At 38.9% G+C, this 16,417-nt stretch overlaps 1 protein-coding gene across 9 annotated transcripts in view; it reads left to right on the top strand.

Moving 5' to 3' along the window:
- Positions 1 to 16,417, top strand: part of SMAP1 (small ArfGAP 1) — a 187,621-nt gene that overhangs the window by 51,714 nt on the left and 119,490 nt on the right. For all 9 annotated transcript variants that reach the window (XM_055256971.2, XM_055256991.2, XM_055257020.2 and 6 more), the window contains exon 2: positions 9,969 to 10,102. In XM_055256971.2, coding sequence (XP_055112946.1) covers positions 9,969 to 10,102 — 134 coding nt within the window. The remainder of the gene's footprint in view (positions 1 to 9,968; positions 10,103 to 16,417) is intronic.

Genomic DNA, 16,417 nt, shown 5'->3' with positions numbered 1-16,417 from the left:
TGTGTGGGGGCTCTGACCCCACATTTCCCTTCCACACTGCCCTAGCAGAGGTTCTCCATGAGGACCCCGCCCCTGCAGCAAACTTGTGCCTGGGCATCCAGGCGTTTCCATACATCTTCTAAAATCTAGGAGGAGGTTTCCAGACAGTTCTTGATATCTGTTTCCCTGCAGGCTCAACACCACGTGGAAGCTGCCAAGGTTTGGGGCTTCCACCCTCTGAAGCCATTGGCCCCTTTCAGCCATGGCTGGAGCGGAGAGGCTGGGACACAGGGCACCAAGTCCCTAGGCTGCACACAGCATGGGACCCTGGGCCTGGCCATGAAACCACTTTTTCCTCCTGGGCCTCTGCACCTGTGATGGGAGGGGCTGCTGTGAAGGTCTCTGACATGGCCTGGAGACATTTTCCCCATGGTTGTGGAGATTAATATCTTGATATCTTATGGACTCTTAACAGTAGTAGGTGAAATTAGCAAGAAAAGTGTGGGGTTAGAGAGAAAAGGACTTGTTCTATGAAAATGATTTGTAGGCTCCTTGCTACTTATGCAAATTAGGCTCCTTGCTATTTATGCACATTTCTGCAGCCGGCTTCAATTCCTCCCTAGAAAATGGATTTTTCTTTTCTATCGCATAGTCAGGCTGCAAAGTTTTTTCTAAACTTTTATGCCCTGCTTCTCTTATAAAACCGAATGCCTTTAACAGAACCCAAGTCACCTCTTGAATGCTTTGCTGCTTAGAAATTTTTTCCACCAGATACCCTAAATCGTCTTTCTCAAGTTCAAAGTTCCACAAACCTCTAGGGCAGGGGCAAAATGCTGCCAGTCTCTATGCTAAAACATAACAAGAGTCACCTTACTGCAGTTCCCAACAAGTTCCTCATCTCCATCTGAGACCACCGCAGCCTGGACCTTATTGTGTATATCACTATCAGCAATTTGGGTAAAGCCATTCAACAAGTCTCTAGGAGGTTCCAAACTTTCCCACATTTTCTTGTTTTCTGAGCCTTCCAAACTGTTCCAACCTCTGTCTGTTCCCCAGTTCCAAAGTTGCTTCCACATTTTTGGGTATCTTTTCAGTAACGCCCCACTCTACTGGTACCAATTTACTGTATTAGTCTGTTTTCATGCTGCTGATAAAGACATAACTGAGCCTGGGAAGAAAAAGTGGTTTAATTGGACTTACAGTTCCACATGGCTGGGAGACCTCAGAATCACAGAATCATGGTGGGAAGTGAAAGGCACTTCTTACATGGCGGCAGCAAAAGAAAATGAGGAAGAAGCAAAAGTGGGAACCCCTGATAAACCCGTCAGATTTCATGAGACTTATTAACTATAATGAAAATAGCATGGGAAAGACCAGCCCCCATGATTCAATTACCTTGCGCTGGGTCCCTCCCACAACACATGGGAATTCTGGGAGACACAATTCAAGTTGAGATTTGGATGAGGACCCAGCCAAACCATATCATCTCCTAATAACAAAGACTTTACATGATCACAGTACATTTATTAAAATCAGGAAATTATCATTGATATCTATAGAACTTACATTTCGTCAATTGTCCCAATAATGTCAGGGACAACAAATTTGTCAAGCTCTACAAGTACTAATGAAGGGCAGTGCCACATAAATAAAGCATACTGTTAGATTGAAATTAGAGCGTTTGTAAAGAGGTTGCCTTCTGAGATAATTAATGGCCATCAGCCTCTGTTAATATATTTGCCTGCCCTATATCCCACAATTTGACTTTGAATTTTAGGGAGAGTAGGGAGTAGTAGAGAGCAAAATATTTTTGTTTTTGCCATTTGACCCTTTCCAGTGCCTGATAGAACAGTAGTAGCCCATGCCCAGAACATCCTTTAGAGGAATTCTAGCATTGTTTTCCTCACTTAGCTTTAATCCTTTCTTTCTTGTCCTTCTTTCACACTTACTAAGCATGTGCTGAGCACTGAATTAAAATGATAGAACTATGTGTATGTACTGTGCATAGACCAGCTCGGTCAGGGAGACCCTAACCCAGTGGCACAAGAGGAATTAAAGACACACACACAGAAATATAGCCTGTGGAGTGGGAAATCAGGGGACTCACAGCCTTCAGAGCTGAGAGCCCCAAACAGAGATTTATCCACATATTTATTGACAGCAAGCCAGTGATAAGCATTGGTTCTATAGATTATAGATTAACTAAAAGTATTCCTTATGGGAAACAAAGGGATGGGTTGAAACAAAGGGATGGGCTCTGGCGAGTTATCTGCAGCAGGAACATGTCCTTAAGGCACAGATCGCTCATGCTATTTTTTGTGGTTTAAGAATGCCTTTAAGTGGTTTTCCACCCTGGGTGGGCCAGGTGTTCTTTGCCCTCATTGCGGTAAACCCACAGCCTTCAGCGTGGGCGTCATGGCCATCACGAACATGTCACAGTGCTGCAGAGATTTTATGTCCACTTCTGGGGCCAGTTTATGGCCAGATTTGGGGGCCTATCCCCAGCAGTACCGATTGTGCTGTTTTATTCTTAGGGAATAGGTTGTTTGGGCAGTAACCACTTAAAAACATTTCTGAGTAAACTTTTATTACATTTTATAGGGATGTAAAAGTGGCCCTTTATAGACTCTTTTGTTTGTTTGTTTGGACCCTTCTTGGTATTTCTTTTTTAGAGATTGGGTCTTGTTATATTGCTCAGGCTGGAGTGCAGTGGCTCCAGCACTGCAGCCTTGAATTCCTGGGCTCAAGCATCTCTTCTGCCTCAGCCTCCCAGGTAGCTGGGACTATAGGCACGTGCCATTGCACCAGGCTTTCCTTGGTATTTCTTAAACATGCATTAAACATTTCTTAAGGAATACCTCAATGTATATCTTAAACGTGAAGAAGCCATATCATTCTTCAAGGCCTTTGTGCTTATTGTTCCCTTTACCTTAATTACTCTTTCCCCAGATAGCTGCATGGTTTGTTCCCCTAACTCCTTCAGATCACTGGTCAAACAGAACTTTCCCTGACCAAATGATAACTACCTTTCCCTCCCTCTTTCTCACCTGTACTCCCTATCCATTTTCTCCATAAAATTCACCACACTGATACACTATTACTTTCACATGTTTGCTTATTGTACACTGCCTTCCATAGGAGTATAAGTTCCATGATGGCTGGAGTTTATCTGTTTAGTTTACTACGATATCCCCAGAGCCTTTAACAGTGTGTTGATGTAGTAGACTGTCAGTAAATCTTTGTGAGGTGAATGCATGTGCTGCTATTCTGAGTCTGAATGTGACAGATTCTTTTTTTCCTAAAAAAATAGCAATTCTGAGGGAATTATTTAAATACACAACTTAAATGCTGTCTTTCTGAGTAGGGGAGCTTTAAAATAATTTATTTTAGAACTTTTCTTTCAAAGGTTTTATTTTCTATTATGTTATTGGTTTGCTTTGTTCTACACAATTTTCTTGCCAAATATATTGAAAAAAAAGATTGCAATGAGATATCAATTCTTCTGTTTTTTAATAAAATGAAAATGTTTTCTTATTATGTAATGTCAGTCTTGTTTCAGACAAATTTTAGAAGAATTAATTATGTCCATTTTTTATGGGTAATGTTTGTATTTGCTGGGGTATTTGAGGTTTTTTTTTTGAAAGATAGGAAATGTTCCTTTTTTTTTTTTTTTTTTGAAACAGAATTTCAATTGTGTCACCCAGGCTAGAGTGCAGTGTTGTGATCTTGGTTCACTGCAACCCTTGCCTCCTGGGTTCAAGCAATTCTCCTGCCTCAGCCTTCCAAGTAGCTGGGACTGCAGATGCCTGCCACACGCTCAGCTAATTTTTGTATTTTTAGTAGAGACGGGGTTTCATCATGTTGGCCAGGCTGGTCTTGAACTCCTGACCTCAGGTGATCTGCCTGCCTCAGCCTCCCAAAGTGCTGGGATTACAGGCGTGAGCCACCGCGCCCGGTTAAGATAGGAAATGTTCTGTGAACTTATTTTTTTTGAGTGATCACAATCACTTGCCTTCTATTAATGCTTTATTTTAGGAAATGATTAATTAAATAGTATGTGGAAACTTTCTTCTAATCAGCAATAGTATGTGGAAACTTTCTTCTAAACTCTTGAAGTTTATAAAGGTTTTGCAGGAACTCTAGCTGTAAAATGTTATACCTACATGTCGTCTTTTAGCATTGCCAAGGCTTCTTTACAGGAAAACATGAACGTGACATAGATAACCACAGGTGACTAGGTCATAGCAAAATATGTTAGTAACTTTAAGATTACTTAAAAAGGAATATTTTAAAGAACATCTTTTTCTTAATAAAATATTATATAATGAAATATATTTAATATTAAAAAACTCCCAAACATTCTATTGAGTGTATTTGCTAGGAGAAACCTTTTGGAAATGTAAAATAACTTTTGTCCGAATACTATTTATGAAACTTCTATTTAAACTTTTGGGTTGAAATGTGAAATCTTTTAAATATGATAGCATCTGAGTCGATGGCTTCTTAGCTGGCATTTCTGTGTATTTGCTCAGACTCCATATCCTAAATTAACCAGTGGTTTTTTTTTTTTTTTTTTTGAGACGGAGTATCGCTCTGTTGCCCAGGCTGGAGTGCAGTGGCGTGATCTTGGCTCACTGCAAGCTCCACCTCCCGGGTTCATGCCATTCTCCTGCCCCAGCCTCCCATGTAGCTGGAACTACAGGCACCTGCCACCACGCCCGGCTAATTTTTTTGTATTTTTAGTAGAGACAGGGTTTCACCATGTTAGCCAGGATGGTCTCAATCTCCTGACCTGGTGATCCGCCCACCTCGGCCTCCCAAAGTGCTGGGATTACAGGCGTGAGCCACCAGGCCTGGCCAACCAGTGTTTTTTTCACTTCAACCTGGTAGTTGTGGTACTGGCTGCCATTCTTTCTTTTTTGGTAAAATAAGGAAAAAGCAATAAAAGGAAGAAATATATGATATTTCATTTCTTTTTTTTTTTTTTTTTTGGGATGTATTCTCGCTGTGTCGCCCAGGCTGGAGTGCAGTGGTGCAATCTAGGCTCACTGCAAGCTCTGCCTCCCGGGTTCATGCCATTCTCCTGCCTCAGCCTCCTGAGTAGCTGGGACTACAGGTGCCTGCCACCACACCCGGCTAATTTTTTGTATTTTTAGTAGAGATGGGGTTTCACCATGTTAGCTAGGATGGTCTAGATCTCCTGACCTCCTGATCCGTCTGCCTCGGCCTCCCAAAGTATTGGGATTACAGGCATCAGCCACCGCGCCTGGCCATGATATTTCATTTCTATGTTTAAATGAATGCATACAGTGTTTTAAAAAACAGCTTTATTGGCTGGGCGCGGTGGCTCATGCCTGTAATCCCAGCACTTTGGGAGGCCGAGGTGGGTGGATCACGAGGTCAGGAGATCAAGACCATCCTGGCTAACATGGTGAAACCCCGTCTCTACTAAAAATACAAAAAATTAGCCAGGCGCGGTGGCGGGTGCCTGTAATCCCAGCTACTTGGGAGGCTGAGGCAGGAGAATGGCGTGAACCCGGGAGGTGGAGCTTGCAGTGAGCCGAGATCGCGCCACTGCACTCCAGCCTGGGCGATAGAGCAAGACTCCGTCTCAAAAAAAAAAAGCTGTATTATGTAATTGCATACGGTAAAATTCTCTTAAGTGTATATAATTCAGTGATTTTTAGTGTATTAATAGAGTTTCACAACCCTCACCACAGTAGAGTTTGAGAATGCTGCCATCACTTGAAAAAGATCCCTCCTGCCTGTTTGCAGTTACTCCCAATCTCCCTCCATCCGCTGTTCCAGGTTCTTTTGCAGGTTTGCTGTTCAGTTGTTGATAAGTGGAAAACATGTTTTTTTTTTTTTTTTTTTGAGACGGAGTCTTGCTCTGTCGTCCAGGCTGGAGTGCAGTGGCGCAATCTCAGCTCACTGCAAGCTCTGCCTCCTGGGTTCACACTATTCTCCTGCCTCAGCCTCCCGAGTAGCTGGGACTACAGGCGCCTGCCACCACGCCCGGCTAATTTTTTGTATTTTTAGTAGAGACGGGGTTTCACCGTGTTAGCCAGGATGGTCTTGATCTCCTGACTTCGTGATCTGCCCGACTCGGCCTCCCAAAGTGCTGGGATTACAGGTGTGAGGGAAAACATGTTTTTATGGCTTGTTTCCTGGTTTTCCTGGTAGTTCACAAACATACCCAACCCGTAGTATAGCTGACCATGAGCAGTGAGGGGCTAGTCAGTGCTCTTGGGTAAAGAACGAAAGGCCTGTGGTATGGAAAGAGAAGGGTTTGTTCCTTGTTTCCTGCCTGATCCTGGATAATATTTTGACATATGTAGTTTCTCTTTGAGATCTTTAAGTTTGGTGTGTGTCTCTTTCCCTGGGCATCCACTACTATGATGCTGCCTTAAGAATTAACGTTTACATCTCAGTTGATTTTGCCCTCCTCTTCTGTTCCTCCTTGGGCAAAATTCTCTACCGTTCGCAGTTTCCCTATCCAACAAATAAAACCAAACCAAATACAATTCTTCTTTTAATCTTGGGTATTATGAGGAAAGAAATAAAGCAAACTTATAATAATTTTAGAAGGATTGATAGTTCTGGAGAGATGAATAAATAATTTACATCTTTAAACCTGTATCATTAGCCTCAAGGGAAGTGACTTGGCATTTCAAAAAGCTGACAAAGTAGAGTAAAATCCCCCAGCCAGTATAAGGGAATTTCGTTTGGAATGATGGAATTACCATAGTAGGAGACACAATATCCACAGTTGCATTTGGAGATTTGCCTCTGTCATGGTCTCAGCTGGCTCTCCATTTTTTGTTTATGTTTTGAGCCTAAATTTCTCAATCTTTAAAATGGGGTGGTAATATTACCTACTTTGCATATTTGTTAGGATTAAACCAGACAGTGTATTTGGAAATATGATGAATAATGTCTTACTTATTTAGTAAGATGGTAGTTTCCTCTAAAAAATACTCCCTTAGCAGTTTTGGCAGCAGTAACCCAGATGGCTCAAGGTCTTAGCTATCTTTTGTAAGCTAGAGACTGCTTAAATTTTTATACCAGACATTGTATAAAAAAAAAAAAAGGTGTGTGCGTGTGTGTGTGTGTGTGTGTGTATGTATCCAGTTTGAACTTTAGTCCTATATTCTAAATTGCCTGCCAAACATTTTCATCTTGGTGTGTCACTATCATTTAAAGCATTCAATGGATCTCCTGCAGTTTTCTGACTCCACGAGGACCCTCATGCTTCATATCATAGGTGCAGAACTTGCATTTTGGCCTCTACCTTCTCCCTTGCCACTGTATTTCTTGTGAGTAAGCCCTGTCAGTTTTTCCTGGTGATTTCATATTTGTTCGTTTCCATTCTTAGTGCTGCCACATTTATCAGTCCCTTAATTACATTAATTATATGAAAGCAAATCAGGAAGTGTGTTGAATGCTTGAGTTAAAGATTGTGGAGAATGCTCTAGAACCTTGCTCTTCAAAATGTCATCTGTGGATGGCAGCATGGGCATCACTGGGAACTTGTTAGGATGCAGAACCTTAGGAGTTACTCTGGGGGTCGCAGAATTAGTCTTCATTTTCGTGATATTTCTAGTTGATGTGCATGCACATTAGGGTTTGAGAGACACTGATCTAGAATTCACTATGCATTTCTGCTTCCCTTCTCTCTCCCTTCTCCCCCCGACCCGCCTTTTTTTTATGACTAGAGTGCAGTGGTACCATCATAGCTCAAAGGGCCTTTGAAATCCTGGGCTCAAGCGATCCTTCTGCCTCAGCCTCCCAAGTAGTTAGACCTGCAGGCACTCACCACTACGTGTGGTGTATAGTTTTTAATTTTTATTAGAGACCACTGTGGTTTCACTATGTTACCCGGGCTGGTCTCAAACTCCTGGCCTCAAGTTATCCTCCCACCTTGGCTTCTCGAAGTGCAGGGATTACAGGTGTGAGCCACTGTTTCTGGCCCACTGCATATCTGTTTAACCTTTCTTAGTTTGAGACTTACTTGCTAAAAATAATTAAACCTTCCAGCTATTACTCTGTAACTATTTACCTTAATGTATAAGCTTCAAAACAGATAGATATGTTGTAAATTGTTGTGTTAGAAATGATGAGACAGAGTGGAAAGTAACTGGGGGAGGCATCTCTATCTAGAGTTGTCATAGATGTCCCAGATGTATGTTTGCCAGTTTATAGATGTAATTTCTCAAATTTAAAAGCAGGATATTTGGGGATAAGTTGCATGTGCATAATCTTCCTCCTATGTAGTTAAGGAATTTGGTGGGGGGCATTATTTTTAGTTTTACTATAATGTAATTACTAGCTTTAATGTTGTGTAGAGCAGCCTCACCTTTAGATAAACAGCATGTACTTAAAACAGAAGGCTATGTTTAAAAAAAGCTTTATTTTTAATTTTTAATTTTTTGATACAGAGTCTCTCTCTGTCACCCAGGCTGGAGTACAGTGGCGGGATCTCGACTCACTGCAATCTCTGCCTCTGAGGTTCAAGTGATTCTCTTGCCTCAGCCTCCTGAGTAGCTGGGATTACAGGCACCTCCACCATGCCTGGCTAATTTTTGTATTTTTAGTAGAGACCGGATTTCACCATGTTGGCCAGGCTATTCTCAAACTCCTGACCTCAAGTGATCCGCCTGCCTTGGCCTCCCAAAGTGCTGGGATTACAGGCATGAGCCACTGTGTCCAGCTACTTGATTTTTATTGATATCTCTTACTATATACATACATTTTTCATAATCAAATAATTTATAGAAGTCTGTTAGGAATATGATTCTGAATATTTGGCATATTTTCCAGATATTGCTTTTATTTTTCCATTTTTACTTTATTAATTTTACAAGCAATGTGTGAAAAAATCTTAAGCAATTTTTAAAATTATTATGAAAGAATATATTCAAAGGTATGAAGAATTGTACAGCTAAGACTTGTATTCTTGTATTCATATGTGAGTTTTTCGGCAGTGTTTTTCAGAACTTTTTGACCATGAACTGAAGAACTAACATTTTGTAGCACACATCAGTTCTTATATGCATATTATATGTTACTGAAACAAAAGTTTATATTCATGCCGTACAGCTTAGCAATTCAGTGTTACTGTTGCTCTCCAAGCCCACAGTGAACTTTTCCCTGATCATATCCTCTTTCCTCACCACCAGTTACCTGCCTCAGTTTCATGAAATTTGTAGATACATTTAATTAATATACAGTATGCTATTATTTTACATATTTTTCAACTTATGTAAATGGTTTCACACTGTATACATTCATCTGTAACCCTTTTTAATGTCAGTGTTATATTTGAGATTTAGCCATGTTGATGCAACGCTTTTTGAAGCAGTCCTTGTTTACCCTTCTTGCCAACAATTAGTAGTTAAAATGTTTTTTTTTCCAGAATGTTGGATGCAAAATGCAAGTAACTGTAGAGTTAAAGAGCACTTTCACTAATTACCAGTGAGACTGTGCATATTTTCATGCTTATTGGCCATAAATTTCTTCTGTGAATTATTCATTCATATCTTTTTGCCTATTTCCTATTGGGCTGGTTGTCTTTTTCTTATTAATTTCTACATTTATTTTTTGAAATGTCTTTGATTTTTTATTTGTTGTTAATCTTGTGCATATCTTATGCATTTAATAAAGAAATTATTTTTACAGTAGGGTATTACTATTCCTGATTCAAATATGCTAAGTGAAGAAGCTGTTTATATAAATTAGTTTTAAAATCTTAGAGTGGAGGGGAAGTTTCTAGGAAAGCAAAATGAGTAAAATCAGTAACATTCTTGAAGATTGCCAAGACACATGTCTTCTTAGCAGACTGCTGCCAGTACCATTTGAAAATTTGAGCATGTGACTTCTGTAAGCTTCCGTTACAATTATATAAAACCGAGAATGCTTTTAATATGCTGTTATGTTTCTTTTAGTTTTTAATATTTGCTTTTTTTTTGTGGTTTCTTCTTCTAAATTAGGTCCTCGATGGGCTTCCTGGAATATTGGTGTGTTTATTTGCATCAGATGTGCTGGAATTCATAGAAATCTTGGGGTTCATATATCCAGGGTCAAATCAGTCAACCTAGACCAATGGACAGCAGAACAGATACAGGTAAACATTGCATTACCAAGAAATTATTTAAAATATTTAAAATGATTTAAAAATATTTAACCCTTCTTGCATCTAAGGATTAACATTGAAAAGTAGTTTTGTATGTTGAAATGGCATATGCCACATATAAAATTGGAATATTTGAATTTTCAGTTCACAGATGTTTATTTCATTTTGTGTCTAGAGTAAAGTCAGCTTTTAATCTATACTTTCTATAATGTTGATTTTAAAGTGTTTTTAAAGTATCATTTCTTTTATTGATAAAATTTGCCAGTATAATTCCATAGTTTATATTTTTTTATCAGTAGAGGGAGCCTGGGTAAAGATAAAGTAAAAAACCACCTGTAGCTTCAAAATGGACTTGAATAATTTCCTTTCGTTCTCAGGTGTTCTTAGTTTTCAGACAAGGCCCAGGAGTTGTAAGACAACCCAGTGAACAAATATTCTTATGACCAACCTAAACTTATTTATGAGTGGTTTAACTCTGCTAGAGGTAGATTTGTAGTTTTAAAAGTTTGCCATTTTCCCAGTGTGACAGTCTTAAATTCTCAAAATCTTACTTTTTATCTTTAAGGTTGGCCACTATTGTAAAATGATTACTTCTACTGGTCTTATTATGTAATTCACAGTGAAGTTACACCACTTATTTACGCCCTTTTGAAAGTACTTTTAAGTCACTATGAAGTGCTAAATACATAAATATATGTGGTTGAGACTCAGTGATACATCTCAGAATCTTAACCCAATAGTTTACATGAATGGGGTGAAGTAAGGTTAGAAAAACAGAATGGAGATCTTCAGGCTGTAAAGTCAAGCATAATTTATTTGGTTCCATCTTAAATTAGTTTTTGAGCTTTTCGCTGGCTAAAGCATAAAAGGAAATGCAATCTTTTATGTACTTTCAAGATCCTTGAGGAGAAAACATACTAGTTATATCAAAGAAGCAGAGCTTTTTAAACACTTCCTGTAAGGCAGTGTTCTTAATATCTCTGTAGAATATGGTAACAGATGTCATGATGTTGTAAGTCTTTTTTTGTTTGTTTGAGACAGGGTCTTGCTATGTTGCCCAGGCTGGTCTCAAACTCTTGGGCTCAAGCGATTCTCCCATGTCAGCCTTCCAAGTAGCTGTGACTGTAGGCATGCACCACCATGCCCAGCTGATGTTGTAACTCTTTTTCAAGAAATGTGTGAGGTGTAGCTTGACAGTATAACTTGGTGTTTGTAATGGGTTATGGAGGTACAAAGCATTCACGACCGAAGTATCCTGCTTTTTTAATGGCTTATTTCAAACTAAGGATAAAACATGAGATCTTTCAACAGTTCAGTTATTCAGAAATATTTTTCTCAATTAGGTTGTTGAGAGGAAATGAATAGCAAATTATTTGAGATGGGCAGCTGTATAGCTTAGAGTAGAATTTTCTAATCAGAGGGCTGCAGTTCACTGGTTTTCTTTGGCATAGGTTGCAAGTACATAGCAAAATATTGGATTTTTTTTTTTTACAATGTAAGGATTTAAAAAACCGTTATTAAATAATAATATTCGAAATTGTATTTGAACATTATTTGATTGCATTTGCCAACTTCTTAATAGGAATTGCTCTGTCTGGCCCCCCTCGCCTGCTCTTCCCAATCTTTTTTTTTTATTTTTTGAGACGGAGTCTCACGCTGTTGCTCAGGCTGGAGTGCAGTGGTGTGATGTCTGCTCACTGCAGCCTTTGTCTCCCGGGTTCAAGCGATTCTCCTGCCTCAGCCTCCCAAGTAGCTGGGATTACAGGTGCGTGCCACCATGTGTTGCTAATTTTTGTATTTTTATTAGAGGTGGGGTTTTGCCATGTTGGCCAGGCTGGTCTCGAACTCCTGACCTCAAGTGATCTGCCCACCTTGATCCCCTAAAGTGCTGGGACTACAGGCGTGAGCCACTGGACCCGGTCTCCTGTGTTTCTTTTTAAAAAATTGAGGTAGGAAATCCTGGTCGGGGTAGCCATGGCAGCTTGTGTCTGCCACCTGCCCTTGGCCATCACACTGATGCCCCGGGTTCCATGCTGGCCATAGCCTGCTGCTCAGCATCGCCTGTGCTCTGTGGGAACTCTGATGAGGCTGGGGCTTTGCAGCTGGCTCCACAGCGGGCTTTGGTGCTTGTGCACGTGCTGGGTAGAAGTTACACAGTTGTGCTGTCAGTATAGTGACGTGCCCCCTTTGACGTTAGAGGGAATCAAAGACTGTCTTCTTTATATCTTGAAATCCTGTGACAAGATTGACCCAGAGAAGCTCTCAGTGAATTCTTATTTTATGAAAGACCTGTGCTTTGACAGTTTGGACCAAGTAGAGAGTAAGCATGGTCATGGAAGATAAATTTGGGTTTGAAATTCTTGATATAGATGTGGAAAAGTTAATATGTCCACAAGAAATTGTAGATTATATTGCAGATAAGAGAGATGTATATGAATAAAATATCAGACCCTTTTGCTTCACTGGGAGAAGACTCAGATGATACTGGTGGGTGTCTGGAAGTGAGAATGCATTTTGGCATTATTGCTGACTTTGGCAGAGTAATTCTGTTAGACCTGGATTTAAATTGTGTAATTGTTTTACTCTGAAAATAAACATATAGAACCAAAAAAAGAAAAATCTTGAGGTATAATTACAGAGAGAACAGTTCACAGATCTCATTTAGTTTTATGAGTCTTGGCAAATATCTGTATGATGTCACCAATACCCCAATGAAGATAGAGCATTTCTGTCACACCAGAAAGTTCCTTCATGCCAATTTCCAGTTAAGTCCCCCAGGGGCATACACTATACTGATTTCTATCCCATTGGGTTGGTTTTGCTATACATTAAAATGTCTGTCTTTTTGGAGGCTGTTCCTATTAACTTCGACGTTTAATTCAGATGGGCAGAAGTGATGATCACAATGTGATATAATGTTCCATATTCATATGATATTTTATAATAATTTCTTTGATATAAAAAGTGCTTGAGGCTGGGAGTGGTGGCTCACTCCTGTAATCCCAGAACTTTGGGTGGCCAAAGTGGGCAGATCCAAGAGTTTGAGACCAGCCTGGCCAACATTACGAAGCCCCGTCTCTACTAAAAATACGAAAATTAGCCGGGTGTGGTGACACACGCCTGTAGTCCCAGCTACTCTGGAAAGTGAGGTGGGAGAATCGCTTGAGCCTGGCAGGTGGAGCTTGCAGTAAGCCAAGATCCTGCCACTGCACTCCGCGCTGAGTTATAGAGTGAGACTCAGTCTAAAAAAGAAGTGCTTGGGAGGTATTTATTTATGGAACTAAGAGAAATACTTTTACTGTACATAGTTACATAGTTATACCCTTTGTCTTTCCCTGCAACATTTCATAATTGTGTTTCTAATTTTCAAAGATGATACCATTTTGGCTAGCTGTATTTTTTAAAAGAATCTTTTATTAGTAAATATGGAAACATGATTTAATCTTTGAGCCCAGTCAAGCTGTTAAATAAAAATGTTCTCTGTGTGTGTGTGTGTGTGTGTGTGTGTGTATAATTCTGTAAAATGTAACTACTGAGTTTTTCCTCAAGGTTACTTATAAACTGATATTATATGTACCATATTTTTATCTGTTATTTATGTATATGTTATGTGTTTCAGTTTTTAGAGCACAATATGTACAGCTGTTAGAATTGCTGTATGCTTATTTTTAAAAGAAAATAGTTGTCACCCAAAACTTACTTTGATTTTTAATAACATAGAAATAAAGTTTACTCACTGTAAAAAAGTCTTACAAGTTCTTTTAATGTGATTCATGGTCAGATTAAATATGTTTGGTCTTGGGTTTATTGTTAGGCACTTCTCAAATTTTTGGAAAGGACCAAGTTTTTTATGCTTTTATAAGTACTATAGCTTCCTTCCCCTCCCCCCACCCAAGATATTATACATTTGTGTGGAGTAAAGAATGGAATACCAGAATTAACTGTTGTTGTATAGCAATATCAACCAAATCCCTGTATATGCCATATGGAAACAGGAAACAAGGATTTATGAAATTGTTTCAGTATGGAAATTTGGTCTATAGTGATAGTTATTAATGTTTAGCCTTTGTAAATATTAAGATAGTAGATGTCTTTATTTTACTTGCAGCTTGACTAAAATTGAAATAATAAGCTTTTTGGAAAGAAAGTTAATGTCATTGTTCCAGTTACTCTTAAAAACTTGTATATTCTATGGTTCCTACTCCTTTCTCCCTTTTGCTTCTGTATTCTTAATTCTTTTCTTGCTTCTGCTGCTTTCTAGTTTCATTTCTCCGACATGTCCAAGGCTTTACCTTATTCCTGATGTTCTCATCAGCGTCACATCTCCATTTGTTTTACACAGTGCATTCAGAGTAATTTTCCTAGAACATTGCTGTGGTTATTTTACTTCCGTCCTAAGAAATTTGCATTGATTCTTCTGTGAGACTCATAAAACTTTTTATTTTCATTAAACTGGTCTTCATGTTCCTCTGCCTTCTGGCTTCATCATTTGTCTCTGACCTTACTTCAGATGCTTTACAACAAATAGCTTTGGCTGTACCAGACAGCTGTTTCTGCTGAAACAATCGGATAGTGTGTTCTTTTGTTTTGTTTTGGTTCTGCTATTGTCCTTGTTGGAAATGTATTTTTTGTTTGTTTGTTTGTTTGTTTTTGTGATGGAGTTTTGCTCTGTATTTTTAGTAGAGACAGGGTTTCGTCATGTTGGCCCGGCTGGTCTCAGCATCCTGACCTCAGGTGATCCAAAGTGCTGGAATTACTGGCATGAACCACCGTGCTTGGCCGGAAATGCATTTTGCATATTCCTTCTGGCAAACCAAATCCTTCCTATTCTTTAAAGCCCAGCTTAAATCTCTACTTTAATAAAAGATTCTTGTGTATGTAGTATGTGCTCAATTATCTATGGCAAGTACCATATATTGTTACCTTTGCTTATGTCGAACTAAATTGTAAGTTTCCAGCAGTTAGAAAATTTATCATATGTGTCTTTGTAGTGCTTGTGGTGGCTTCCACTATGCTAGGAACACAGTATGCACTTGATTTTTTAATGGCATGCTGAGATCAGTCTTTGATTTGATTAAATTCTGTGAGATAACGCTTATTATCCTTAGCAATGAATGAGGAGTGGAGAAAAAAGAATCATGCACTCCCCTTCCCCATTTAGCCTGTATTTTTATATAGTCTCTTTTTGTTTCTTGATCTCTGTCCTTTTCACCTCATGTTCCTGTTTCACTTTAAAATTCCAAAAATGCAGCAGCCTTAGAGAGGGTAACTTAAGCTAGCATATGAAAATTCCAAGGGTAATATATGCAGGTACTAGAAAGGCAGTATTTTGCAATATTTAAAACTGTCCAGAAATGTAATCAATTGCCTTGGAAGATAGGTTGGTTTACTTTTAACTGGAATGGTTTGTAAAGAGGCTGGACAACCACCTGGAATCGTGTGGCCGGGATTTAAGCATTCACTAGGTAGATGAGTAGTAGTTTAGATGACTCTGAAGTTTCTTCCATTCTTGAGAATGTTTTAGTTGTATAGTCAGTCTTCTTTAGTTACCATAGCAGTTCCAAAAACATTTTCATTTCTTGTCTTTGCATAAAAATTATATCATGGTTAGCTTTTACCAAAAGTGAAATTCAACCTCAGAGGATAAAAAATGTTGGCACTCTCACATAAGTCAAAAGAATGTGAAAAGATTCTCAAGTTAAATCTGTAAGACAGATGTTTTTTTCTGAATCTGGAAGGAATGTTTTTGAACACACTTGCTGTTTATATTTTCTATTAAGAAAAAAAAAAAACAGTGGATACAGGTTTCTTTTGTAACCTAGTTATTCCTAGAAAAACCTATGAGCTAACTGGGTAGTCTTTAACTTAACTTAGCAATACCTATGTCATAGTATTGACTTGCTTGTCTTAATTTAAAGTTTTGATCTTTCCTAGAAAAAATTTCTTATGGAAGGCAAAATCAGGGGTTTTCATCAGTCTTCATAAGTAAGCTTTGCTGTATTCTGTGGCCTCAACTTGAATTCTCAATCAGGCCAAATACAGAGTGAACAGGCAAAAGAGTATTGATAGATACCATAAATATTTTACGGTAGCTTGAAAGGCAACTAAAACTACAGGCACTACTTACGTTAATGGTCATGTTGTCCCAATATTCATTGGTAAAATTGAGATGTTTAGGATTGTAAGAGGAGATGAAAGTGGCTAAATACATTAAAGAAGTTTTCTGCTCTTTCACTCTGACATAGTTATTTCAAGTAAAGTTGGAATAAATTTTATTATTTAGAAGGACATTAATTTTTCGAATAA

This window comes from Symphalangus syndactylus, chromosome 2 (assembly GCF_028878055.3).
Source record: "Symphalangus syndactylus isolate Jambi chromosome 2, NHGRI_mSymSyn1-v2.1_pri, whole genome shotgun sequence".
NCBI lineage: Eukaryota > Metazoa > Chordata > Mammalia > Primates > Hylobatidae > Symphalangus > Symphalangus syndactylus.
This window is presented reverse-complemented; position numbering and strand designations above follow the sequence as displayed.